Source organism: Phodopus roborovskii, unplaced genomic scaffold (assembly GCF_943737965.1).
Source record: "Phodopus roborovskii unplaced genomic scaffold, PHOROB, whole genome shotgun sequence".
Lineage (NCBI taxonomy): Eukaryota > Metazoa > Chordata > Mammalia > Rodentia > Cricetidae > Phodopus > Phodopus roborovskii.
In genome coordinates this window covers 15,549,857-15,577,524 of record NW_026126636.1, presented here as the reverse complement: position 1 = coordinate 15,577,524, position 27,668 = coordinate 15,549,857, and the positions used below count along the sequence as shown (strand labels likewise).

The window sequence follows — 27,668 nt, the reverse complement described above, 5'->3', positions numbered from 1 at the left end:
ACCTTGAGTTCGTTTTCTTCCTTCCTTCCTTCCTTCCTTCCTTCCTTCCTTCCTTCCTTCCTTCCTTTCTTTCTTTCTTTCTTTCTTTCTTTCTTTCTTCCTTTCTTTCTTTCTTTTTTTTAAAGATGTTCACTGGTTAGCCCTGTCTGTCCCGGTCATCACTCTGTAGAACACTCTGGCCTTGGAGTCACAGAGGTCTGCCTGCATTTGCCTCCTGAGAGTTGGGATTAAAAGTGAGCAGCACCAGTTATGGTTTCTGTAGGACATTAAACAGTAGGAGTCTAGAAGTCCCTGACTCGTTTGCCTGTAGCAGAGATCTTCCCTCTCCTACTGGGTTTCCTTCTCCAGCCTTAACAGGATGGTGTTTGCCCAGTCTCACTGCATGTGGTTTTGCAGTGTTCCGTTAATATCAATGCGAAGCCTGCTCTGTTCTGAAGGGAAACAGGAGAGCAGTGGATCTGAGGGAGAGGGCACAGGAGGGGGCTGCTGTCATGATGTATTGTTTGATAGAAAAATAACTAGAAAAACAGTGCCAACCTCAGGTGTGACGTTTTCAGTGTTATTTTCAGATCCACCTCCTCCTCTGCTTCCTGGCAGGGACCCTCTACAAACCCACCAACAAGGTTGCGACAGGCACTGTGGTCACTTTAGGAAACCACGAGAACATCTCCTGCCAGGGCCCATAGATGCAGAAATGTTTGTTCTGTTTTAAGGGGGAAGACAACAGACTCAGAATACACAGACTCCAAAGGAACCCAGCAGCAAATCCACATTCTTCATTCCTTCCGTGACAGAGGGTGGTGGGCGGCAATATTGATGTCACTGTTACAGCTCAGCTGGCTGGTCTGGGGCTCAGTGACACCCTGATGGTGACAGGTGAGGGGACCGTCGAAGTCTCAGCCTCGGGATCCTCTCTCAGGGGTATCCCCTCCCTAAAGCCGAGCCCTGGACAGCATGTGGCAGTGTGAGCCCATGTGACAGGCTGCTTCCCTCTGTCCTAGTTATCTATGACAAAACCCCACCTACCAGCAGTGCCCAGCCCTGAGCTGACTTCCAGAAGGGACATGACACTCTAGTGTGTCTCGCCGGAGAGATATGACAAGTTCATTCTCACCAAGGAAAATTAGAAGTTTTCCAGCTCCGTGACCCCACAGTACATACACAGCATTATGCAGTACCAAGCCTTATTCCGACATTGCAGTTGACGCAAACAAAGCCTACAGTTGTGGCAGGTACCCAGTGAGCCCCCAGAAATATGCATTTTAGGTGAGTCAGCCCCGTCACTGCCCAATCATTTTTTGACACCCTTTGCCACGAACTTTTTCAAATAGGCCCTTGCAGATAAAGTGTGATAGAGTGAAAAAGGAAGAGCCTGGTGTTGAGCCAGAGCCCCACTGGTGGGGAGACCTAGTGACATGTGTAGGGCCTGATGGGAAGGGATAAATGATTGGTGGAATCCAGCTCCTCAATTGTTAGCCTTTCAACTTCCCTCAAGGCCTGTCCAAGAAGCCCTCCTTGGTGACTCACCAAGGCCATAACCTGGACACTCAAGTGAACCTCACTCTGCAGTGTTGCTCTGACAATAGCTATGACAGATTTGCTCTGTACAAGTTGGGGGGAGTTGACTTCAATCATTATTATGCCAGGGGACCCAATCTCGCCTCTCCTTGGTAACCTTCTCACTGGGCATTGTGAGCATCCTCTAGTGGAGGCCAGTGCAGATATCATGGTGCACACAGGCTCTACATCAGAAGAGACATAGAGAAATTTCTTGAACTGATTTGAGAGGGATATCAGAAAAATATGATCAACAAGGCATAGGTTCTTCCTGGAAAGAACTTAGATTCCTCTCAATCAAGAACGGATAAAGAGATGGAAGAGAGAATCTCAGGCGCTGAAGATAAACTACAGGAAATAGATTCATTGACTAAAGAAAATTGTAAATCCAACAAATCCTTAAACAAAACATTCAGGAAATGTGGGACACTGTGAAAAGGCCAGGCTAGAGAATCCCACAGAGATAGCCGGCCTGAGTAAGGGGGAAGCTCATGGACCTCCAGACTGATAGCTGGGAAACCAGTATTGTACAGACTCAGAGCCCCTAAACATGGGTCTCAGCTAGAAGGCCTGGGCAGTCTAGGGGACCTCTGACAGTGAAACCAGGATGTATCCCTGGTGCACGAAAGGACTTTGGGAACACATTCCCCATGGAGGGATACTCCCCTAACCTTGAGGCAGGAGGGAGATCCTAGTCCCTACTGTAAATGACTTGACAGATTTTGATGATTCCTCCTGGAAGGCACTACACTCCCTGTGGAGTGGAGGGGTGGGGCAGGAGGGGAGAAAACGGGGGGGGGGCATTAGAGGGAGGGAGAGGAAACGGGTATCTGTGTAGAATAAAAAATATCACATATATATGTAAAAATAAATCGATGTCATACTGATTTCCAAAGTGGCTGTGAAAGTTTGCACTTCCACCAGCAATAAATCATAAAAAAGTCAAACAACAACAACAACAAGAAAGCCCAAGGAGCTAGTCACCAAAACACCTAATAATCCAATGAAAAAGCACGTTACAGAGCTAAACATAGACTTCTCAACAGACAAATGTAAAAGGGCTGAAAGTCCCTTAAGAAATTGTTTAAAACCCTTAGCCAACAGGGAAATGCAAATGAAAACAACTGTGAGATACCATCTTACTCCTGCCAGATTGGCTAAAATCATAACCACCGATGCCGGCTTATGCTGCAGAGGGAGGGGAGTGAGCGGGGGGCACTCCTTTACTGCTGGTAATACTGCAAACTCTTACAGCTACTTTGGAAATCAGTATGGCAGTTTCTCAGGGAAATGGAATCCGTCTACCTCAATATCCAGCAATTCTACTCTCAGGCATATATCCAAAGGATACAGATTCATACCACAAGGATATCTGCTCAACTATGTTTTGAGCAGCATTGTTTGTAATAGCCAGAACCTGGAAGTAACCCTGACGCCCCCAAGCAAAGAATAGATAAAGAAAACGTGGTACCTTTACTCAATGGAGTACTACTCAGAAGTAAAACACATGAAATATTGAAATTCTCGGGGGAATTCTTTTAATCTTAATGTTGGGAGATAGTTTTCAGAGTGAATCATAGCAAAAAGAAAGCTTTGCATGTAACTAAAGCTTAGACTACATGTGTTTGTCAAATAGCTTTGTTGTGAAGAAGCAAGAACACTTCTTCTTTTCTACTTTATATCCACTTAGTATCCAGAGTAGAATGATAGAAGATGTCCTGAAACATAGAGGAATGGTTGCATTGGGGATAATGGCTTTCAGTGCGGGAGGATGAGAAGGGTTGAAGAGTACAGCCACATATTTGCGTCTTTACTGCACTTGGGCTTTGCAATATCCTGGGGATAGTGACATAAACATCTCAGGTGTGAAATGTTTGAGGTTATTATGAGAATTAAAATGGATCGATGGAAAAACCGAGTAAAACTCATCACTTTTGAGATGGATTGAATTACCAACCATGGCTATCACAGATACTGACAGAGAAGTTTAGGAAGAGTTAAGGAAGCCATAGTTGACTCACTGGGGATCTGACTTCCCTCCTTGACTGGGCTTGTTTTTTCTAACTGATCATTTCTTTATTCCTCTGGCTTTTGTCTGTGTCACATGAAGCCCCTCCTTATCCACTCTGTGCTTCCAAAGCATCTCAATGTGTTGTTTTCTCTGTTCCTTTTTTCTAAAATCTGGACCACAATTTGTGATATGACACTGTAGATCCTGTCTTAACACTCCCACCTCTTAAGCTTAGGGGATCAAATTCTCTGGCTCCTATTTAATGTTATTTTCAGACTACTTCCTGCTGTTAGCCATGCACGTGTATTATAGAAGGGAAAAAAGAAACACCTCTTTAACAAGTAGAATCTATTCACTCGTGTAAATCCCATTCGATATTCAAAAACGCTTGCTGATGTCCTTCAGCCAGTCATTGGAACAGAGGATCTCCACAGTCTCAATAAGTTCATGTATGCAAAGACCAAAATTAACATAATACCGAATGGTGAGAAAGTAGCTATCTTGCATTAAATCCTAAAGAAGAAAACAGACTTTTCCTCTCTTCACACAGCTTTGACTTCGTGTTTGAATACTTAGATCATACATATAAAAGAGTAAAGTCAAAGAGCATTCCAAGGATAGTCAAAAGAGTGAGACAGAATGAAATAAACATCACTGTTTCAAGATAATGTGATTATCTATGTAGAAATTAGGAATCATTGCATGATAAATCATCCTAACAAGATGATTCTGGCATTATTGATCCGCATGTCCACTTCTTTTGCATATATGAAAATTAGGCAGTGGAGAATCACATGAAGAACACATCAGTTTCGTGCGACACCCCCCCCCAACCCTGTGGCGCAGCATTGCTCCTGTGAAGCGGTCTTTGATGGGGTTGTATGGAGTGGTCAGAAAGTGGAACAAATCAGGACTTTGTGTTAAGAAAACATTTTTGTAGCTGTGCCCACACTCTCTTGACACACAGCCCTTATTCCACAACTGTAGTAACTTAGGCTTTATATTTCAAGAGAAACTCCAAGAAGACTGAGACTGAATGTACACAGACAAAGTTTAGGGGCCTCCTAGGCACACTGTCTTTAATCTGAGCTCTTACCTTATTCATCATTTTTGTTATTGGCCCAACTTCTTTGTGTCTAGACTAACAAACAAAAACTCCTGTTACAGAGAATGTGGCAATTTAAAGAATTGAAAAAGACACATCAGAGGGAGAGAAAGAAACAATGTACAGAAATGGGAACCCAAAGCTAGACAGACATATGGGAATCCATATTTCCTCTGTTTATAGACCCAGAGAGAGTTGGTTCATCTGCAAATGCCTGTAGTAGGGGGAAGGATGTAAATTCATTCGCTGATAAAGGAGCTGATCCCAGCACTCACACCTTCCTCTGCCCACAAATCACACTGTTCCCTGGACATTCTCTCATACCAGTGCATCAGTGTAAGAACAGGATTTTCTTACAGAAACTCGGATCATCTGTTTTTTTCCCCCGGAATCTGGAAACTTCAGAGATGAGTTTGTTTCTCTTCAGAATACCTCTCAGCTGCTTGTTGGGCCTGGCTCTGGCTGTCCCAAGACTCAAAGACCAGAATCCCAAGGACTATGAGGATCAGAACAGCAATCCCCATCCTGATGAGATTCTCCACTGTGTGGTCCTGTTTCTGTGAGGCTGTGGTTGTGGACAAAGAATATACAGAGGTTAGGGATGGTCAGAATTTCCTCAAGGTACCTAAATGTCCCCAAGAGCACTAAATGTACACCCAGGGCCACTAACTTCCGTGGACAAATCTTGGAGTTTCTGATTCCAGTGCTGACTTTGATGTGCGTTTATTCAACTGTCTTGCATTTGCACATGCTCTAGGATGGAATAATATTCTCAAGTGTTTGCAAGACCAGGAGAAAAAATTTGCATCCTTAAGACATAAGAGTGTTTCTTTTTCATTCAACCGTCTCATTTAGTGTAAATACACATTATTCTCATCCTATAAACTCATGAAATCTGGGATGAATCGTTCTGATGGCTTAGCCAGTTTTCATCTCTTATTCATTTTCTTAAAATACATTATATATGTATATATATATACACACATACACACATATATGTTTATGTACATATATATATGTACATATATATATGTACATACATGTATATATATACATGTATTTGACATCCCAGCTAGAATTTACACTACAAAACCTATTCCAAATCCACTTATTTCCTACCAGTGAATTCACTCCTTCTCTATTTCTGTTTAGGAAAGGACAGATCTGCCACGAGTATCATCAACACGTTATGTTACATAGAGTTGTAGTAAGACTAATTACCTCCCCCTATCTTAAGGCTGAGCAAGGTGATCCAGTCTGAGGAACAGGATCATTAGACAGGTAGAACATTCAGATCCCAAAAGTCAGTGATAGGGTCAGAAACACTCTGTATCCACTAGGAGTTCTTATTACACACTTCAGAACCACTTTGGCCACACCCCTGAAACCAGTAAATTCAGAGTAGAATGAATTGACACTATGTGGCATTGATTTATATTTCACTGCACTGAGCAGCCCCAGCAGTGTCTGAGTGTGGCATCTCTGATCAGATCAGCAGATGCTGTGCAGATTCAGGTTCTCAGTCTAGGATGATTTCCTCAGTGGATTTTAGTTTTGCATTTTTTCCCCAGTCACACTGAGAACTCCCTTTCCTCCTGTGATGCGAGCATTTTCCTAAATATTTCTGAATTCCTTCAGACCACCTAGAGGTGGTTGAGGACAAACTACTGTACAGTTTATCTGAAATGAGGAATGGTTTCTGTTAGGCTTACAACCAAAGGCATTTTAAAACCAGATTGTAAATTTTGAACAAGTTTTTCTTATTTTACATACCAACTCCAGTTCCCACTCCATCCCCTCCGCCGGCTTTCCCACCTTCCCTCCGCCTCACCTCCATCCAATCCTCACAGGGAGTAAGGCTTCCCATTTGGAGTCAAGAAGGCGTGACACATCTCTTTGAGGCAGGACTCCAGCCTCCTCCCCCTAATATCTAGGCTGAGCAAGGTATCCCTCCAAAGATAACGAGCTCCAGAAAGCCTTTCCAAGCAGTAGGGATGCATTTCTGGTCCTATTGCCAGTGGCTTCAGAGACTGCACATTCCACTATCCACTAATGCTTAGGGTCTTAGTTGGGGCCATCTTTTTGGATTCCTGAGAATCTCCTTTGTGTCACACGTGTAACTAGCTGCACAATGACTCCCTCAATAAAGACACCTCTTTCCTTGCTCTCCTCCTCTGTCCTTCTCTGTCCCCCATCTTGGCCATCCAGTTCCCTCTTGTTCCCCTCCCCCCTCCCCTCCTCCTCTCCCTCCCTCTCTTCTCCCCACATTATGATGCCAATTTTCTCAGGAGATCTTGCCTATTTCCCTTTCTCAGGGGGATCCATTTGTGTCTCTCTAGTGTTATCCTGCTTACCTAGCTTCTCTGGGGCCATGGACTGTTGCCTGGTTATTCTTTGTTTTACGTGGAATATCCACTTCTGTGTGAGTACATACTGTGTTTGTCTCCTGGGCCTTTGTTATCTAACTTAGTGTATGTTTTTGTAGTTCCATCCATTTGCCTGCATATTTCATCATCACATCTTTTTTTCCCTCTGACTAGTACTCCCCTGTGTAGATGAACCACATCTCCTTTATTCATTTTTGGTTGATAGGTAAATAAATTCTTTCCAGGTACAACCTATGTCTTATTGATCACATTTATCTGATGTTCCTATCACATCACATCAAGAAATTTCCCCATGTTGAGTTTAGGTAGGAGCAAATGCTTCTTATGTAGATTGCCCTCGGTCTGTTTTCTTCCACATATCATGTGGGAAATGCTGGACCAAGGTATGTGGAGGCGACATGCACAGTGTTTTGTGGACCTGGTTCTCAAAAGTAGATGTGAAGTGTGTGTGTGCATGCGTGTGTGCGTGCGTGTGTGTGCACGTGTACGTGTGTGTGCCTGTGCGCGCGCATGTGTGTGCGTGTGCATGTGTGTGTGCTTGTGCGTGTGTGTGCGTGTGTGCACGCATGTGTGTGTGTGTAAACGAGGAAAGACAGTGGATGATAAGCCATTGAGATCTCACCTAACAATTTCACCAACAGTATGGGTAGCTGATATTAAGTATAGGTCCCAAGATTGATTCTAATCTTTCCTTTTGTCGTCTTCAGAAGCGATAATTATTTGAAGAAACAGTCCAGGCTGTAGTGAGAGCATCGAGTGCTGTAGGTATCCCACCACTTTAGGGGACTCAAGGACAAGCGTGGATAATCACTGGTGGCCCCTATTGCAAAACGTACCAAGGGCAAGCAGAAGCCATTCTTAGCTGACACAACACAAACGAAGGTGAATCCACACACTTATCATTTTCTGTGTTTCACCGTGAAGTGAAGATTGCAGACTTCACAAGCCTGATCTGCAGGGAAAAAGCAGGAATGCCCAGCCCATGTCCTGTGCCCCACTCGTGCCCATTTCTCCAACACAGTGGGACAGACCTACTGGCGTCTCACCTCAGCAGGTCTCCTCTTTAGTATAGGAGCCATCCAAGGCCTGCACTGAAGAAATTGACACATGTGGGCTAGGCCTCTCCCCTTCATACTCAGAGAAACAGCTGCCAGCCCAGAATGGGAAGGATGTGTCCAAGTCAGCATATCCAGAAGCAGCTGTATCAAGCCCATAACTGGCTATGGTCCATGTGGGGACCACATCCCAGGATGGTTACATAGCCTTCTGGGATAGCCTGACTCAATGCAGGTGAGAGGCCTGTTCTCAGGACCTTAGGGGCTGATGGGGAGGTGAGAGTCTGGGATCCCTGCTCTCCACCACACCCACCTGCCCATCCTCCACACTGATCTAAAGGATGCCTATCTGGACACCATCTTCTGTATGCTGACCTGTCAGTCCTGGGCTTCTGGGTTCTCTTTTGGGATCTCTGTTTGCCTCCCACTCTCACAAGCTAAGTGAGAGAGAACTGATGGCACTGGTGGGCTCAAGTGAGGCAGCCTGGGCATGGACACCATTCCCTCCACTGAGGGGACTGATACTTAGCAGCTGTTTCAAGGGCCTTGAGTGTGGTGGGCGGGAGGCTCTAATATGTCCCAGCACACAGAACAAGCAGGGTGATGAGTAGACGCTAACCAGGGACCTGACTCTGCTGGACTCTGCTGTCTGTTACATCTGCCCAGTAACCTCCCCAAGACTCTTCTCCTCTCTACCCCAAACCTAGACTGCAATGGAGGATGGAGTGGGCATTACTTGAGGGACCCTGTTGGCATCCAGTTCTCTACTAGGGAAGTTGCCTTGTGACTAACCCTTCCTGTTGTCCTTTTAGTCACACACCATCCATCCAAGGGCTCTTCTAGAATTTGGAGTTCAAATTACCTGGAGAGCTCAGGGTCACCTCACCTGAGACACAGAGCTCCACAGGGGCACTGGCATGTGACAGCAGGTAGGGAGATGAGTCTCGAGAACCATAGCACCTGTAGGTGCCTGAGAGGGCAGAGGTCACAGCACTCATGGAGAATTCAGCCTGGGACCCCCAATCTTGGGACTTTGATTTCATTCGCTGGGGTTGGTGTGCTGCTCCCTCCTTGGACAGAATGAAAGTGTCCACTGTGTATGTTGACTGACACAGCAGGGTCACGTTGTCTCCAGACTGTACTGTGGAGTTTGGCTTCACTGAGAGGGAAGGAGTTGCAGGAATCTCTCCTAAATAGACAGAGACAATGAGAGGCTGCATTCAATGGTCTGAGCTGAGACTTCACAGGGGTTTGACTCTGAGCACCTGGGACTCTTCTTGTCTCTGCCTTACCCTCTCTCCTGCTCCCTGTCTCTGCATCTGTTCTGTAATAAGTTCCCAGTCCCTCATCCCAGCCGTCAGCTCTTACATCCCAAATGAGAGATTACGGTACCAGATTGATTCTATTTAGTTCCTCACCTGAGATCAATATATCCAGGGGATCACTGGAGGCTGACCACTCAGAGGAGAGGTTGTGTGCACCATAGCATCCGTACTGGCCACCGGTAGTTCTGCTCACAGAGCCCAGTGTGAAGTTTGCCACTGAGAGGCCAGCCTGGGTCCTCTGGCCATGATGCTGGGTGAAGTCTGTTCCCCCCACCTTGTACAGAGCAAATCTGTCATAGTTGATGTCAGAGCAACACTGCAGGGTGAGGCTCTTTCCAGGGTCCAGGATGTGGCCTTGCTGAGTCTGCAGGGAGGGCTTCTTGGACAGGCCTGGAGGGAAAGCGACAGGCTAGTGATTAAGAAGCTGGTTTTCTTCCCAAACACCTATCCCCTCCCATCATTCCCTGAATATGTGACATCCTCTCCCCAGGTGTCAGGCACTGGCTCAGGGTACAGGCTCTCCATTTAGTCATTCTCTACCTACAACCCCACAGAGGCAGTTTTTTGGGGTCCAGAAAACTTGGGCAATGATGTGGCTGACTCACCTGAGATGTGTATTTTCAGGGGGTCACTGGGTACTGACCACAAGTGTGTGGTGTTCTTTAAGTAACCATAACATCGGAATGTCCCACTGTGGACTGGGGTCACAGAGCCCACAGAGAATGTGGCTTGGTGGTGCCCCTTCTTGTATATGTATTGTGAGTCCAGGGAGCTGGAGAATTTCTCATCTTCCTTGGTGAGAACGAACTTGTCATATCCATACCGTGAGACGCACTGCAGAGTCATGTTCCCTCCTGAGGTCACCACAGGGCTGGGCAGTGCTGTCAGGAAGGGGTTATCATTGTACATTCCTAGGACAGAAGGAGCAGCCAGTTACATGGGATTGCACAGTCACAGTGCTAGGCTGGGAGAAGGTAATACATCTGAGAGCAGGGCCTGGGGCTGAGACTTCGACTGTCCCCTCACCTGTCACCACCAGTTCCAGGGTGTCACTGCGCTCTGACCAGCCAGCTGAGCTGTAACAGTAACAGCGATACTGTCCTGCATGTTGCTGTGCCACAGAAGGAATGGAGCGTGTGTACTTGTTCCCAATCTCGTTTGTGGTCTGTGTACCCTCTTTATGCAGAAAACACATTTCTGCATCCAGGGTCCCCTGACAGGAGATGTTCATGGATCTTCCTGAGGCGATGACAGGGCCTGGCTCAGCCCTGAGGGTGGGTTTGTGGAGGGACCCTGCTGGGAAATAGAGAAGGAGGTGGGTCTGTGTCAAAGTGGCAAAGAATCAGTTACACTTGCAGACAGCACTTTTTCTGTTTAAACTATTTTTCTGTCAAACAAGGCACCCTGACCGCAGTCTCCAAACCTCCCCTCTCCCCCAGATACACTGCTCCTGCTTCCTTTCAGAAAAGCGTAGGGTTCCCAATGATATTAATGGAACATGACAGAATAACATGCAGTGAGACTAGACAAACACCCCATTAAGGCCAGAGAAGGCAACCCGGTAGGAGGAGAAAGATCCCCTCTGCAGTCAGAGACCTACAGTCTCCTATAGTTATGAGTAAGGCAGTGGTGGCACATGCCTTTAATCCTAGCACTCAGGAGGCAAATGGAGGCAGATCCCTGTGAGTTACAGACCAGCCTGATCTACAGAGTGATGTCAAGGACAGACATCATACATAGTGAACCTCTAAAAAACAAAACCAAGACCTTCGGTGAACTTCTGGGGGCGGCTCTCAGTACACTTGACCTGCCTTGATGCCCACTGTAGGGCCTCTGCTAAAGAGGCCTCAGCTGGAGAGTGCCAGGTCTGCCTGTCATTGTGGAAACATCCTGAGTTCAGCCCAGCCTTTGTCCCCCATCCCCAGGCCTTGGCTAGAGGTGAGTCTGGGACCAATTCGGGTGGATTCTCCCCTATACCCTTCCCTGGAATTCCCTGGGTTGGCCCAGGATCTCCCTGGCACTGTGCCCTGTCCCCATCGAGACTGCTCTTGGAGCTGTGATACACCACCACAGACCCCCCACCGAGACCCTGCCCCCCCTACCCTGTGCCCTACCCTGCCCACTGTCCCACCTCTCTGGTTGAGCTTTGGGACAGAGGGTGGAGCCAACAATCCAGACACCTTTGGGGGAAATTCCAAGAGCAGCTCTGAGCACATTGGCCTGTCTGTCCACGGGGGACCACACGTAATTTCCATCTGCCTGCCTGGTCTCCGACCCCCACCACTGGTCCTCTACTAGAGCTCCAGGTCACTCCCAGATATCCACCTATCTCTGCAGGACCACTCTGAGTTCCTGCTGGCAGGATCCTTGACCCCCATAGCAGGGCCTCTGCTGAAGAGGCTTCAGCTGGAGAGTACCAGTCCCAGGCTAGATCTGCTTATAGGCAAGAGGAACATCCTGAGTCCCAGCCTTCGGGATCTTTGACTCCCTTTGCTAGTCAGCAGGAGCCTGATTGCTGACCTCCATCGCCGGGCCCCTGCCTGTGGAGAGACCTCTTAAAGAGCTTGAACTACCCAGAGCTACAGACATCAAACCTCTGACCCACCTAAGCCCACCGGGAAAGTACCACAAAGAAAGGGAGAGACCCCACCAACACCTACTGGAAGAAGCTATGAGAAGATGCCAATAAAAGAAAACACCTAACAACAGAAAGACAAGCATGATACCACCAGAATCTAGGGAATCTACACCGACTAGACCTGAACACAGCAAAGCAGATGAAGCAGAAGAGAATGACTTAAAAATTATTGTCATAAAAATGATAGAGGCCATCAAAGAAGTTGTGAGAAAATCCCTTAAAGAAATGGAAGAAAAACAAACAAAAAATGGGAAGAAATGAACAAATTTCTTAAAGAAAGTACAGAAAGCCAAGAAAAAACAAACAGGTGAAGGAAATGGTTCAAGACTTGAAAACTGAAATAGAGAAAATAAAGACAACACAAACCGAAGGAAAGCTGGATGCTGGAAATAGAAATACTGGGCAAATGATCTGGAACTACAGACGCACACATAACTGAATACAAGAGATGGAAGAGAGAATCTCAGGCGTGGAAGATAAACTAGAGGAAATAGATACATCGATCAAAGAAAATCATAAATCCAACAAATCCTTAACACAAAGCATTCAGGAAATGTGGGACACCCTGAAAAGGCCAAACCTAAGAATAATAGGCATAGAGGAAGGTGAGGAAGCCCAACTCAAAGGTGCAGAAAACATATTCAACAAAATCATCGAGGAAATCTTTCCCAATGTGAAGAAGGACATGCCCATGAAAGTACAAGAAGCATACCAAACACCAAATAGACTGGACCAAAGTAAAAAGACCCCTCGACATATAATAATCAAAACACCTAACATACAGAATAAAGAAAGAATATTAAGAGCAGCGAAGGAAAAAGGACAGGTAACATATAAAGACAGACCTTTCAAAATTCTGCCTGACTTTTCCATAGGAACCTTCAAGGCCAGAAGGTCTTGGATAGATGTTCTACAAGTACAAAGAGTCCATGGATGCCAGCCTAGGCTACTATACCCAGCAAAACTCCCAGTCACTATAGATGGAGAAAACAAGATATTTAATGACAAAGCCAGATTTTCACAATACATATCTACAAATCCAGCCCTACAGAAAGTTCTGGAAGGAAAACTCCAACCCAAGGAAGTTAACTACACTCACAAAGACATACACAGCAGATAATCCCACTACACCAGAAACCAAGGGTAAAGCAGGACACATATATTCACAATACCACTGTCAACAACAAATCTAAAACAAACAAGCATTAACAATCAATAGTCCTTACTCATCCTCAACATTAATGGTCTTAACTCACCTATAAAAAGATACAGGCTAACAGAATGGATACAAAGACAGAATCCATTCTTCTGCTGCATACAAGAAACACATCTAAGCTTCAAAGACAGACATTACCTCAGGATAAAGGGTTGGGAAAAGATCTTCCAATCAAATGGACCCAAGAAGCAAGCAGGTATGGCTATCCTAATATCGAACAAGTTAGACTTCAAACCAAAATTAATCAAAAGAGATGAAGACGGTCATTTCGTATTCATCGCAGGAGAAATCTATCAACACAATTTGAAGATCTATGTCCCAAATACAAAGGCACCCACATTCGTAAAAGCAACGCTAATAAAACTCAAAACTCACATAAAACCTCACACACGTATAGTGGGAGACGTCAACACACCACTCTCACCACTAGACAGGACCACCAATCAGAAACTCAACAAAGAAACAAAAGAACTAACAGAAGTTATGTCCCAACTGGGTTTAACAGACATCTAGAGAACATTCCATCCAAACACAAAAGAATATAACTTCTTCTCTGCTCCACATGGAACCTTCTCTAAAATCCACCACATACTAGGTGGCATAACAAATCTCAACAGATACAAGAGAACTGGAATAGTCTCCTGTATCTTATCAGACCACCATGCTTTAAAATTGGAATTCAACAACAATGCAAATTGTAGAAAACCTACAAACTCATGGAAACTGAACAATGTGCAATTGCACCACACCTGGGTCAAAGAAGAAATATATAAAGACATTAAGGACTTTCTAAAATTCAACGAGAATGAGGACACAACATACCCGAACTTGTGAGACACCTTGAAAGCAGTGTTACAATGGAAGTCTATTGCACTAAGTGCCCATATGAAGAAAACGGAATAGTCACATTAGAGAATTAACAGTACAACTGAAAGCCTTAGAACAAAAAGAAGCAAACTCATCCCGGAGGAGTAGATGCCAGGAAATAATCAATTTGAAGGCTGAAATCAACAAAATAGAAACCAGGAAAACAATACAAAAAAAATCAATGCAACAAAGAGTTGGATTTTTTTGGGAAAATCAACAAGATAGACAAGCCTCTATCCAAACTAATGAAAAAGCAGAGAGAGAACATGCAAATTAACAAAATCAGAAACAAAACAACGGACACAGAGGAAATCCAGACAATTTTCAGGTCATACTTTGAAAACCAGTATTCCACAAAAATTGAAAATGCAAAGGAAATGGACAAATTTCTGGATAACTATCACTTACCAAAATTAAGTCAAGAACAGACAAACAACTTAAATAGACCAATAACCCGCAATGAAATAGAAGCAGTCATCGAAAGCCTTCCAACCAAAAAAAGTCCAGGGCCAGATGGATTCAGTGCAGAATTTTACCAGACATTCAAGGAAGAACTAATATCAATACTCCTCAAACTGTTCCACAAAATAGAAACAGAAGGTTCATTGCCAAACTCTTTTTATGAGGTTACAATAACCTTGGTACCCAAACCTCACAAAGACACAACTAAGAAAGAAAACTACAGACCACTATCCCTGATGAACATCCATGCAAAAATATTCAATAAAACACTGGCAAACCGAATCCAAGAATATATCAGAGAAATCATCCACCATGAACAAGTAGGCTTCATCCATGAATTGCAGGGATGGTTTAACATATGAAAAATCTATCAATGTGATTCACCATATAAACAAACAGAAAAAGAAAAACCATATGATTATCTCCCTAGATGCTGAAAAAGCCTTCGACAAAATTCAACACATTTTCATGATAAAGGTCTTGGAGAGATCAGGGATAACAGGAACCTACCTAAGCATAATAAGAACAATATACAGCAAACCAACAGCCAACATCAAACTAAATGGAGAGAAGCTTAAGGTCATTCCTCTAAAATCAGGAACAGGACAAGGCTGCCCTCTCTCTCCATATCTCTTCAATATTGTACTTGAAGTTCTAGCTAAAGCAATAAGACAACAAGAGGAGATCAAGGGGTTCCAAATTGGAAAGGAAGAAGTCAAACTGTCTCTATTTGCAGATGATATGATAGTTTACATATAAGCGACCCAATAAACTCTACCATGGAATGCCTACAGATGATAAACACCTTCAGCAAACTAGCAGGATACAAGATAAACTCAAAAAAATCAGTAGCCCTTCTTTATTCAGACGACAGAGGGGCTGACAAAGAAATCAGAGAAATATCAACCTTTACAATAGCCACAAGCAACATAAAGTATCTTGGGGTAATGCTTACCAAACAAGTGATAGACCTATATAATAAGAACTTTGTGACTTTAAAGAAAGAAATTAAAGAAGATAACAGAAAATGGAAAGATCTCCCATGTTCTTGGATAGGTAGGATAAATATAGTAAAAATGGCAATCTTGCCAAAAGCAATCTACAGATTCAATGCAATCCCCATTAAAATCCCAGCACAATTCTTCACTGATCTTGAAAGGATAATAATCAACTTTATATAGAAAAACGAAAGTCCCAGGATAGCCCTGTACAATAAATGAACTTCAGGAGGCATCACCATCCCTGACTTTAAGCTCTACTATAGAGCTATAGTCCTGAAAACAGCCTGGTATTTGCACAAAAATAGACAGGTAGACCAATGAAATGGAATTCAAAATCCTGATATTAACCCACACACGTACGAACACCTGAGTTTTGACAAAATAGCTAAATGTATACAATGGGGGGAGGAAAGCATCTTCAACAAATGGTGCTGGCACAATTGGATGATGGTGTGTAGAAGACTGCAAGTAGACCCATGTCTATCACCATGCACAAAATTCAAGTCCAAATGGATCAAAGACCTCACCATAAATCTAGCCACACTGAATCTCTTAGAAGAGAAAGTAGGAGGTACCCTTGAACAAATTGGTATAGGAGACTGCTTCCTGAACATAACTCCAGTAGCACAGACACTGAGATTGACAATTAATAAATGGGACCTCTTCAAACTTAGAAGATTCTGTAAGGCAAAGAACACAGTGGACAAGACCAAACGGTAGCCCACATACTGGGAAAAGATTTTCACCAATCCTACATTTGACAAAGGGCTGATCTCCACAATATACAAAGTACTCAAGAAATTAGTCAGCAAAACACCAAATAACCCTATTTTAAAAATGGGGTACAGAACTGAAGAAAGAATTTTCAATAGAGGAATTCAAAAAGGCTGAGAGACACTAAAGAAAGTGTTCAACATCTTTACATTTCAGGGAAATGCAAATCAAAACCACTCTGAGATACCATCTTATTCTGGCCCGGATGGCTAAAATTAGAAACACCAGTGACAACTTATGCTGGAGAGGATGTGGAGACAGGGGAACACTCCTCCACTGCTGGTGGGAGTGCAAACTTGTACAGCCATTTTGGAGACCAGTATGGCAGTTCCTCAGGAAAACAGGAATTAGTTTACCATAGGACCCAGCAATCCCTGTCTTAGGTATATACCCAAATGATCCACATCCATGCAACAAAGATATGTGCTGAACTATGCTCATTATTTGTAATATCAAGAACCTAGAAGCAACCTTGATGCCCCTCAACTGAAGAATGGATAATGAAGACGTGGCACATCTACACAATGGAATACTACTCTGCAGAAAGAAACAATGGAAAGTTGAAATTTGCAGGCAAGTGGATGGCACTAGAAGAAACCATCCTGAATGAGGTAACCCAGTCACAAAAAGAGGAACATGGTATGTACTTTCTCATATATGGATTTTAGGCCTAGAGCTAAAGATCACCAGCCCATAATTTACACTGCCAGAGGAACTAGGATAAAAAGAGGATTCTAAGAGATTCAAATAAGGTCCCTCACAGAAGGGGGAATAGAAACGTTCTTCAGAGCACATGGGAGTGGGGGGGCAGTGAGCGGAGAGGGAGTAAGGAGAAAGAGAAGGGGAGGAGAGGAAAGCTCGTGTGAGTAGGAAGATTGAATCAGGGGAGGAATAGAAGATAGAAAAGGTAGATAGATAGATAGATAGATAGATAGATAGATAGATAACATAAAAGAGGGAGCCATTATAGGTTTGAAGAGAAAACTGAACCTAGAGAAATGTCCAGAGACCTACAAGACTGACTCCAACTAACAATTTGAACAGCAGTGGAAAGCCTACCATAAATGTCCTTCCTTGATAATGAGATCGACGGCTAACTTATCTACCATCATAGAGCTCTCATCTAGTACTTGGTGGAAACAGAAGCAAACACGCACAACTAAACACTGAGTCGAACTAGAATCCAGAAGCAGAAGGAGAGGAGGACAAGACCAGGGTGCAGAAACACATAGAGACAGCTGACCTGAACAAGGAGGAGCTAACGGGTCCCAGACTGATAGCTGGGAATCCAGCATGGGACTGACTCAGACTCCCTGAACATGGTTCTCAGGCAGAAGGCCTGAGCAGTCTAAGGGACCTCAGACAGTGGAACCAGGATGTATTCCTTGTGCACAAAAGGACATTGTGGGAACATCCCCCATGGAGGGAAACTCTCTTATCCTAGAGACAGGAGAGAAGTCCTAGACCCTACTTCAAATGACTTGACAGATATAGTTGACCCCTTATGTATGGCATCACCCTACATGTGGAGTGGGGGTGGGTGGGAGGGGAGGGTGGTCGGGGTGCATGTGAGTGGGAGAGAGGGAAAGAGGGAGGGAGAGAGAAGTGGGATCAATATGTAAAATAAAAAAGAAAGAAAGAAAGAAAATCAGAACCAGGGTAAAGCAGCATGGCGTGTGTGCGCAGGGCCTAGGGAAGACCCTGCATGTTCCATGGTTGCTGCTTCAGTCTCTGTGAGCTCTCATGATCCCTGGATAGAAGATCCACCGGCCATGTTCTCTTGGTCTCCAGAGTGCTCTGTCTTCTCCAAACCTTCCTCGCTGTTCTGTGGAGTTACCGGAGCTCAGTTGGTTGCTATTTAAGCTGGTCCAGAGCACCAAGTGGCTTCGTGAAGTTTGCTCTGTCCCTGGACCTCCTAGACTCTCATGATACTCTCTGCCTTGACTTCTGTGTCTTGTGTCCCTCTGTCTCCTATGATCTGTCAATGGGACCAGGAGCCCTGGCTCCTTACACACCACACACCAAGGCCTCCCTCAGCACAAGGCACATTTCAGTATCTTTCTAGGGAAAGGCTGGTGCTCCTCACCTGAGAACAGGAGCTCAAGGGGGTCACTAGGTTCTGACCACACCAGTGTGCTGTTCTTATTAAAGCCATAGCATCTGAATGTCCACCTTTGGCTGGAGGTAACAGGACCCACAGAAAACAGGGCCTGATAAGGATCAGTAGAGTGGTCATACTGTGATCCCAGCGTGGAAGAGCTCTTCGGTTGTCCATCCTTAGTCAGAATGAAACTGTTTTGTGGTTGCCTTGAGACACACTGGAGGGTGACATTCATTCCTTCACTCACCACAGGGCTGGGCCGTGCTCTTAGGATGGGTTTATTGGAGGCCCCTGGACAGAAGCGGGAATTAGTCAATTAAATGTCCTCAAAGGCCTCATTATCCTCCAGGGTTGTGAGGGGAATCATCCCCGTGTACAGACCCGCTTCTTAACAGTCAACCCTGAGTCTGTGGACTCTGAGTCCTCTCACCTGTCACCACCAGCTCCACGGGGTCACTGTACCCTGACCATCCATCACTGCTCCAATATTCACAGTAATATCTACCTGCTTCATGAGGACCTATTTTTGATATTGAGAATGCAGCCTTGCTGTTATTCTGTAAAATCTCTGTGTGCAGTGAACATCGTTTTCCATTTTTATACAGATAGTAGTATGTAGCTCTCATGGTCCCCTCACACAGCAAGGTCACTGTCGAATTCTCGGGGACAGCATAGTCTGGCTGTACTCTTAGCACAGGTTTCGGTGGAATTCCTGCAAGGAAAAGATCAGCTAGGAACTAGGGCAGCCATCATCAGATTGCAGCCCTGACCCCAACCCTCCAGCCATCCCCAGAGGCAGCAGCACACATGTGTGGTTTCCATCCTCACTGCCCAGAACGGCTCCAGGAATGATGACAAGTGATGTCAGGACATCTGCAGACCCTCACTCACCTGCCAGCACTGGTGTCCCAAGGCCCAGAGCCAGTCCTGGAAGAGAGATCCCTGTGAGAGGTTTGTCCCTGAAGCTTGAGAAGGTCCTTGACTCTGCAGAACCTCCTGAGACCCTGGGGTTTCTCTACTGACCAGTGCTGGGCTGTGGGGCAGCGTCAATCCCCGATTCCATGTCCCCTCCCCATCCCCACATCTCACCCAGACAGAGCAGGGCTGTGAAGGTGAAGGTCATGGCATCTCCTCCTGGAGGCTGCTGTTGTACTAATGGGCAGAGCTACAGAGTCTGTAGAAGGGGCAGGAGACATAGGGTGCGGCCTCTTGAGACAGCCCACTCCCCATGACATGGTTGTACTTCAGCAGCCCCACAGGAAGGGGAACTGCCCTCTTCTCACACCAGGCTCTGACTTCCCCAAAGCTGTGGCTGTGTCAGGCAGGAGACTGCTTCAGTATTTAGTGGTTGTCATTTCCAAAATCCTTTCATTGTCTGTGTAAATGTCCTCATCTTTGTGAGGACCAGATGGTAGCTGACAAGTATGAATACTATACGTAAGAAATGAAAATTTTCAGGTCAGCTTGCTTTGATCTTGTTCACATTTTTTTTTACTTGAAATGTTTTTTATATTCAAAATGTTTGAAGTTTTCTGTACAGGGTCTGCCTCTGTACATCTGCATGCAATAACATTGGTAATACACTTCCTCATAGTCTCATTGCTGGCTCACAAGTGTGCACGAGGTGCTGGAGAGATGGCTCAGAGGTTCACAGCATTGGCTGCTGATCCAGGGTCCTGCGTTCAATTTCCAGCAACCACATGGTGGCTCACAACCATCTGTAACGTGATCTGGTTCCCTCTTCAGGTGTGCAGGTACACATCCAGGTAGAAGATTATTCATAGTAATAAATAAATCTTAAAAAAACAAACAAAACTACGTGTACGTTACTTTTTCTGGTGGTTTCTTCCTTCTTGATATGCATACTTTCCATTACTACACTTATTTATTTGCATTTAGTTTTAAATTATACTCATGTAATAGTAATACATTACATTCATTTATTCATTATGTCCGTAAATTCACATATGTCACAGCACACGCATTGAAGTCCGAGGACACGTTCACAAGGCAGTTTACTCCTTGCATGCTATGGAACAGAGTCGGGGCTGACGGTTGGCAGCAGGAGATATACACTGGTCCATGTCACTAGCCCAGTCTTAGCATCATCACTCTGCTTAGATTTTCTGTCCAGGCAGAAAAACAACAATAACAAACAAGCAAACAAAAATAACCACTTGCTTGTGTCTCAAGGTTCCTGGGCCAAGAAAGTCACCTGGCTTTTTGGTTTTCTTGGGCTGCAGGTTGTCGGTGTGGCCCCTTCTCTGGTCAGTTGACCACAGAGAGCTGGGAGTGTGGAGAGCACTTGTGAGCAGCAGAGCATGGCAGAGTTGTCATACATGTCCTCCTGGAGATACTGGAAAAGGGATGGCTCTATGATGCCACCATGCAGCTGCAGCACCAGATTCAGGGTGGGAATCTTTCTGGCCTTTGCCATTGGCCAGCATTTAGCCATCCTCTATCTTTTCTCAGTAATTATCAGCCAATGTTGGAACGTTCCGGACGTCTTCATCTTCTCGGGTCTTGGTCTTGACATTGCCCATGGAGTCACTGCACTGGACCTCCATGGGGATGGTCTTGCCTTCAGGGAACTTGCCAAACATGTCTATCTTTGTGTCTGTTTGATCACCCAGTTGAAGATGGAGAGAGTTCAGTAAATATAGTTTATTTCTCTTACTTTTGGAGCCAGGGTTTGATGGCAGGCCCTCCAGGATTCTATGCCTATCATCTACTCCACCCTTGAGACACACCCACTTTGTCCTGTAATGTTCATTTTCTGGTCATGCATTAAATTTATTTCATCCTCTTTATTTTCTTATCCTCATGGTTTTAATTATTGCTGTTGCTGATTGGAAAGAGGCTTTCTCTGTGGAGCACTGGCTCTCCCGGAGCTGGTTATGTAGATCAGGCTGGGCTAGAACTCTCTATTTACCAAGTGTTTGTTTAAAATTGTGGCCTACCACTTTCACCCATAGGTTTAATTTTTCAATGCTTGAAAATGTCCTATCAACATGTATTATGTTTTTAATTTATTTTTTTTTATTTTACATGTCCATCTCAGTTCCTTCTCCTTCCCTCCCTGCCTCTTTCCCTCTCTTCCTCCCTCTCCTTCCTTCTCTCCCTTTCTCCCTCTCTCACTCCCTCCCTCTTTCCTTCCCTGCCCCCTCACATGCATCCTGACCACCCTCCCTTCCCATCCCCCTACCCAATTCCATATTTATCACAAGGCCAACCAGGTGGGGGTCATGTAGATCTGAGAAGTCATTTGAAGTAGCGACTAGGACTTCTCTCCTGTCTCTAGGTTAAGGCAGGATCCCTCCATGGGGGATGTGTCCGCAAGGTCTTTTGTGTACCAGGAATACATCCTGGTTCCACTGTCTGAGGCCCCTTAGACTGCTCAGGCCTTCTAGCTGAGACCTATATTCAGGGGGTCTGAGTCAGTCCCATACTGGCTTCCCAGATATCAGTCTGGGGGCCCATTAGCTCCTCCTTGTTCAGGTCAGCTGCCTCTATGTGTTTCTGCAACTTGGTCTTGTCCTCTCCCTCTGCATCTGGATCCTAGTTCGACTCAATGTTTAGTTGTGGGTGTTTGCTTCTGTTTCCAACAGGTACTAGATGAGGACTCCATGATGGTGGATAAGTTAGTTGTTGATCTCACTATCTGGGAAGGGCATTTATGGTAGCCTTTCCACGGTTGCTCAGTCTGTTAGTTGGCAGCAGTCTTGTAGGTCTCTAGACCTTTCTTTAGGTTCAGTTTTCTCTTTAAACCTATAATGGCTCCCTCTTTTATGTTCTCTCTCTCTCTCTCTCTCTGTTCTGTCTTCTATTCCTACCCTAGTCCCATGTGCTTTCCTCTCCTCCCCTTCTCTTTCTCCTACTTCTCTCTCCATTCACTGCCCCCCCCCACTTCCATAATTCAGACAGTTTGTGCTGGGGAGGATGTGGAGGGGGACACACTACTCCACTGCTCGTGGAGTATGAGCAAACTCATACAGCCTCTTTGGAAATCAGTATGGTGTTTCCTCAGGAAAATCTACCTCAAGATTCAATAATACCACTCTTGGGCATATACCCAAAAGATGCACATTCATACAAGCACATCTGTTCCACTATGTTCATAACAGCATTATTTGTAATAGCCTGAACCTGAAAGCAACCTAGATGACCCTCAACTGAAGAATGGATAGAGAAAATTTTGTACATTTACACAATGGAATACTATTACTCAGCAGAAAACCACAAAGGAATCCTGAAATTCTCAGGGAAATGGATGGAACTAGAAGAAACCAAACTGAGTGAGGTAATCCAGTTACAAAAAGAGGATCACGGTATGTACTCACTCTTTTATAAATTTTAGATTTTAGAGCAAAGGGTTACCAGCCTACAATTCACACCAGCCAGAAAAGCTAGGAAACAAGGAGGACCCTAAAAGAGACATACTTGATCTCCCTTGAGAAGGGGAAAGGGACAAGATCTCCTGAGGAAGTTGGGAGCATTGAGGGAGAGAAGAGGGAGTAAAAAAATTAGAAATAGAAATTATCCATTATATATAAAATGTATCAGATCCCATATATGTATACCATGCACTCAAGCACAAGGTAATAAGGAAATTTATCAACTTTAGGTAGGAAATGTGCTAGAAACCTCAGAATTTCATAAGAAACACCATGTTAATAGCGATAGTTTGAAAAAAAATATTTTTCTATCACTTTGTAGCAAGCTACGGGAATTTTAAGGAAATGTCATACTTGTTCTTTGTATAATCAGACTTTACTACCTGCAGGAGCTAACCCAAATGGTACTCAGAGAAATTAAATTTGGCAAATGGATGTGTTCCATTCTGCAGAGTCTGGAAAATTAAAATAATTATACCTTACTATAGATATATAGTCAATATTTTAATGGACAACTGTTTTGAGTTTTAAAAAGGCTGACTCTACCCAGTTGTTGGCACATGCCTTTAGTCCCAGCACTTAGGAGGCAGATGTAGGCGGATCTCTGTGAGTTTAAGGCCAGCCTGATCTACGTAGCTAGTTCCAGGACAGGTTCCAAAGCAATACAGGGAAACCCTGTCTCGAAAAACCAGTAAATAAACATGGGGATACATGTACAAATTAAGACTGACAATACTCCAGAATTATGTCTCTAGTAAAATGAAACAGGCAGAAAAGAAATTTCATCTATACCCCATCTGCACAACCTCCTGAGACCTTGGGGTTTTGGGATGGGCCAGAGCTAGGTTGTGGGGTAGGGTCATTCCTAAACCAGAATATCCCTTCTTCATCTACACACCTCAGCAATACAGTACAGGGCTATGAATGTGAGCATCATGTCATTTCCTTCTGGAGGCTGTAACTGTGCTTATGGGTAGACTACAGAGCCTCTATCAAGGGACAGGAAGTACAGTGTGTGGCCTTTGGAGGCAGAATGCTACTTATCACATGGCTGTCCTAGAGCAGTCCCACAGGGAGGACAACTTCCCTCTGCTGGAGAGCCATGCATTTAAGATTGCGGTTCACTACGCTCTGACAGTTCTCTGAGCTCTGGGCAAAATGGAGGACTTCCTTTCTCAGCAAGAGTCATGTCTGCCTAACCTTATTTGGAGAGGAGTCATGTCTGCCTAACCTTATTTGGAGAGTGTCTCTAAGCTCAGATTCTTGGCCCTATTTGGAAGAGACACTGAACAGAGCAATTGCTGCATGACTCAATACATTAACCCTGTTCTTTCCTCCTGCATGTATAATAATTAGGTGATGACTAATCAACTCTTCCCATAAAAACCCTCATATACCTTACCTCTGGGAAAATAAAATGAGCTCCCTTTCTCTCTCTCCCTCCCTCCCTCTCTCCCTCTCTGACTCTCTCTCAACTGTGTAAATGTCCTGTCCATGAGTTTGTTGCAATTAAGGAGTCAGAGACGGAGAGGTTCCAGCCACCCCCTTCAGTGTCTGCAGCTGCTGTTACCCTCTGGCCTGGGAGACAGAGACCAGCTGTGGCTTGCTCAGAACACACAGGCTCTCCCCTATGGCATCTGCTGATCATCTGTCTATTTGTCCACATTTTAGAGTCTTTATTTTCCAGTTGCCGCTTTTAGTGTCTACTACCAAGAAACCTGTTAATATTTTCAAGCAATTTTTTCATATATTTTATTAAATCTTTAATTATATCCAAAAAGTGAATTTGTAAGTCTTGAGATATAGAATGTTCACGTAAAACAAGTCTAATTGTTTGGCTGTTCAGCTTTGCTTTCTGTTCCAGGGGACTCAACCTGACACAGAGCATAGAGGAAGCTCTTAAACATGCTTGTATATGTGTCTAGCTCTTGCATCCACATGGACATCTCTTGCCTCTCTCGCAGGAGCTGTAATCCTGCACGAGGCAGCTGAAAGACCCACTAAAAATCTTTCTCTGTATCTTAGGATTAGGCCATAAACCCTTATGTCAGTATTTGTTGGTTGCTCATATACATGGCTTTAAAAAAATCTACGTAATTCATAACAAGTGTGGTTCCCCTGGAAAGTTTTGTTCATCTGTTTCTCGAGAAATTTGTATCTGCCTATGTCATTAGAAAGTTTGTTTGTTTGTGTTTTGTGGTGTATCTATAAATAAATGTTGTTCAAGTATGACATGGAGACAGAAATGGGTCAGATTTTTTTTTTTGTCTCTGCAGACCCCAGGCTCCAAGTTACCAAATGGTTGCCTTTGTACCTGGACCTCAGAATATACCTCTGAGCTCTCTGGTCACTGCATTTGGGTAGAGTTTAGATTTACTTTGGTGAGGATAACACTAAAGTTATTTTATGCTCTTCTGTTCTTGCTGAACAACTGGCTCTAGAGTTGAGTTTTGGTTTTCCATTCTCTAGATTCAAGCATGTTTAAAAAGCTTCTTCAGACTCAGTCTGTGTCAGGCTGAGTCAGAAACAGGATAATGATAGGATGTAGCAGAGTTTCTGTCCAAATCAAGATCAGGCTTGGGCAGGATCTATAGGATGGTGTCTTGAGTGTAAGTCTTGTGTTGGTGTGACTCCCTTGTCATCCACAGTACTTCTAGGTTTTTACTGTTTTGGGCAGTGATAGAATTCTGTTTTTTCAACAACTGGGTGCAAATACTCATTTTAGATGTTGAATGAAAGTTCTTTCTTTGTCTAATTGAGTGAACACATTTCCCTCTATTACTGTGAATGAAACACAGATCTCTCTCTCTCTCTCTCTCTCTCTCTCTCTCACACACACACACACACACACACACAAATAAGAGATGGGGGAGTTTAATGTTTTCCGTTCTTTGTAAAATTATTTTAATGTATGAGTGCTCTGCATGCTAGGAGAGGGCATCATAGATGATTGTAAGCCTGAACTCAGTACCTCTATAGGAGCAACCAGTGCTCTTAACCCCTGATCCATGTCTCCAACCCATGTTGATTGTGAATGTCATTCCTCTAACATTCAAGGGTGAATTATCACTAATATTCAGATCAGGATTTTGTGTCTCTCATTGGGCAGGAAGAAACAGCCCATCCAGCTTCATGACTGCCTAAGAAGAGCTCTCTCTAAGAACACCATGGGGGTTGGCTGCACTGGCAGAGAAGGTTTTATGGAGAGCGGTGTAAAAGAGAAGGGTAGGTAATGAGCTTCCTACCTAATTCTCAGATGAAAATTTCACCATGACTGGAATCTGAAAACTTGTGTTCCTGTGTTTCACTTCACTCACTCACTCCTGTCACACTGTTATTGACCTTCTGTGCATCCAGGAATCCAACCATTTCTATTGTCATTCACCATCTGGAATCCCCTGGTGGCACCAGTATCAACTCTAAGCTTCTGGCTAGACTGGGTAAATTCATCTTTAAATAAACCTGATCAAGAATATCCATCATAGATGAGTTCAGGTGCTTCTTCCTTACTTGACTCCAGACCCAGTTAAATTTTTATCTAAGATGAGCCATCACAGCTTGCCTTTGCTGTCTCTTGAAAATTTGCTAAATTTTACTTTAGAATATTGATTACTTGTTGCAAACTCTCTCGGAAGGTCTCTTCTTTTTATTTATTTTATTTCATTTAATTTTATATAACAAAGTCCAATTAAATGAAAACAAACATTTATACACAACATTTGGGAATTTGGGCGTCGCTCTTTCCAAACTACTTCCTGCTGGTAAGGGGCGCTGTGATGGGGGATTCGAAGAATATTCAGATATCCTGGTTGTAGTCTGTCAGGCTGCTTTGTCCAGCTGTTTTGAATGTAGGATCACCTGGTACTCTGTTTCAGGCGGTCTGGCGTGATCAAACCACATTAGTCTGAAAGGAATCCACATCTTTTCATTTTCTGTGGAAACAAAAATAGAAATCCTTTTCCCCAGTAACTTGTCCTTCAACTTAAATTTTGGAGTCAAAGCATTTTTTTAAATTTAATTTATTATTTTACATGTCGATCCCAGTTCCCTCTCCCTCCCTCCTCCCTCCCTCCCTCCTCCCAGCCCTCCCTCCCTCCTTCCCTCCCTTTTACCCTCTCTGCCCTCTCACATGTACTCTAAACACCCTCCCCTCCCATCCCCCACCCCAATTCCTTATGTAGGGGAATGCCATCCAGTTGGGGTCATGTAGATCTGACAGGTCCTGTGAAGTAGGGACTAGGGCTTCTCTCCTTCTTGAATAGTAGAGATACAAATCACAATAAGTTTTGCAAAATCTATACTGATTCATTTTCTAATGCTTGATTTTAAAGGATAAGCCACAGTTACTTGTTACACTTTATTGGTCCCAAATCTTGTCACATGTTAGTTTTCCTAAGTTCCAGATCTCCTGACAACCTTCTCCTATCTAAAATGGATCCCGTCTTCCCTTTAAAAAATAAAACAGAAAGCTTCCTTGGTCACCCACAAAAGGAGAAGATGTACAATACATACGGTTTCGGTACATTATTACAGGAATGAAAATTTAGCAAGCACACAGTGCTTTTTTTTTTGTAGTTGAGTAAGACACTTCCCCATACTAATTCATCTCCTAAGATATATGCAGTTAAAGGGCACGCAATATAGCAGCTGAGAGGCAGGCATGGAGTTTTCCATTCCAAGAGTTGATTTTGTGCTATCTCTATTTGGGATTTCCTTATAACATAGGTGGCAGGAGCCAAGATGGTTCTATTCTTTGAGGCTAAGTCAACACCTCT

The 27,668-nt window shown here is 44.2% G+C and overlaps 1 protein-coding gene across 1 annotated transcript; it reads right to left on the bottom strand.

Annotated features, from left to right (window-relative positions):
• Window positions 1-4,392: 4,392 nt before the first annotated feature.
• LOC127238963 (leukocyte immunoglobulin-like receptor subfamily B member 3) lies at window positions 4,393-19,791 on the bottom strand. The gene is made up of 9 exons (XM_051207754.1): window positions 19,589-19,791; window positions 19,391-19,426; window positions 18,930-19,211; window positions 18,485-18,790; window positions 10,467-10,733; window positions 10,046-10,351; window positions 9,534-9,830; window positions 9,002-9,304; window positions 4,393-5,238 (listed from the first exon to the last, which is right to left on the bottom strand). Exons 1-9 carry the CDS (start codon window positions 19,620-19,622, stop codon window positions 5,075-5,077), a joined length of 1,995 nt encoding a protein of 664 aa, XP_051063711.1. The 5' UTR covers window positions 19,623-19,791; the 3' UTR covers window positions 4,393-5,074.
• Between the last annotated feature and the right edge of the window lie 7,877 nt (window positions 19,792-27,668).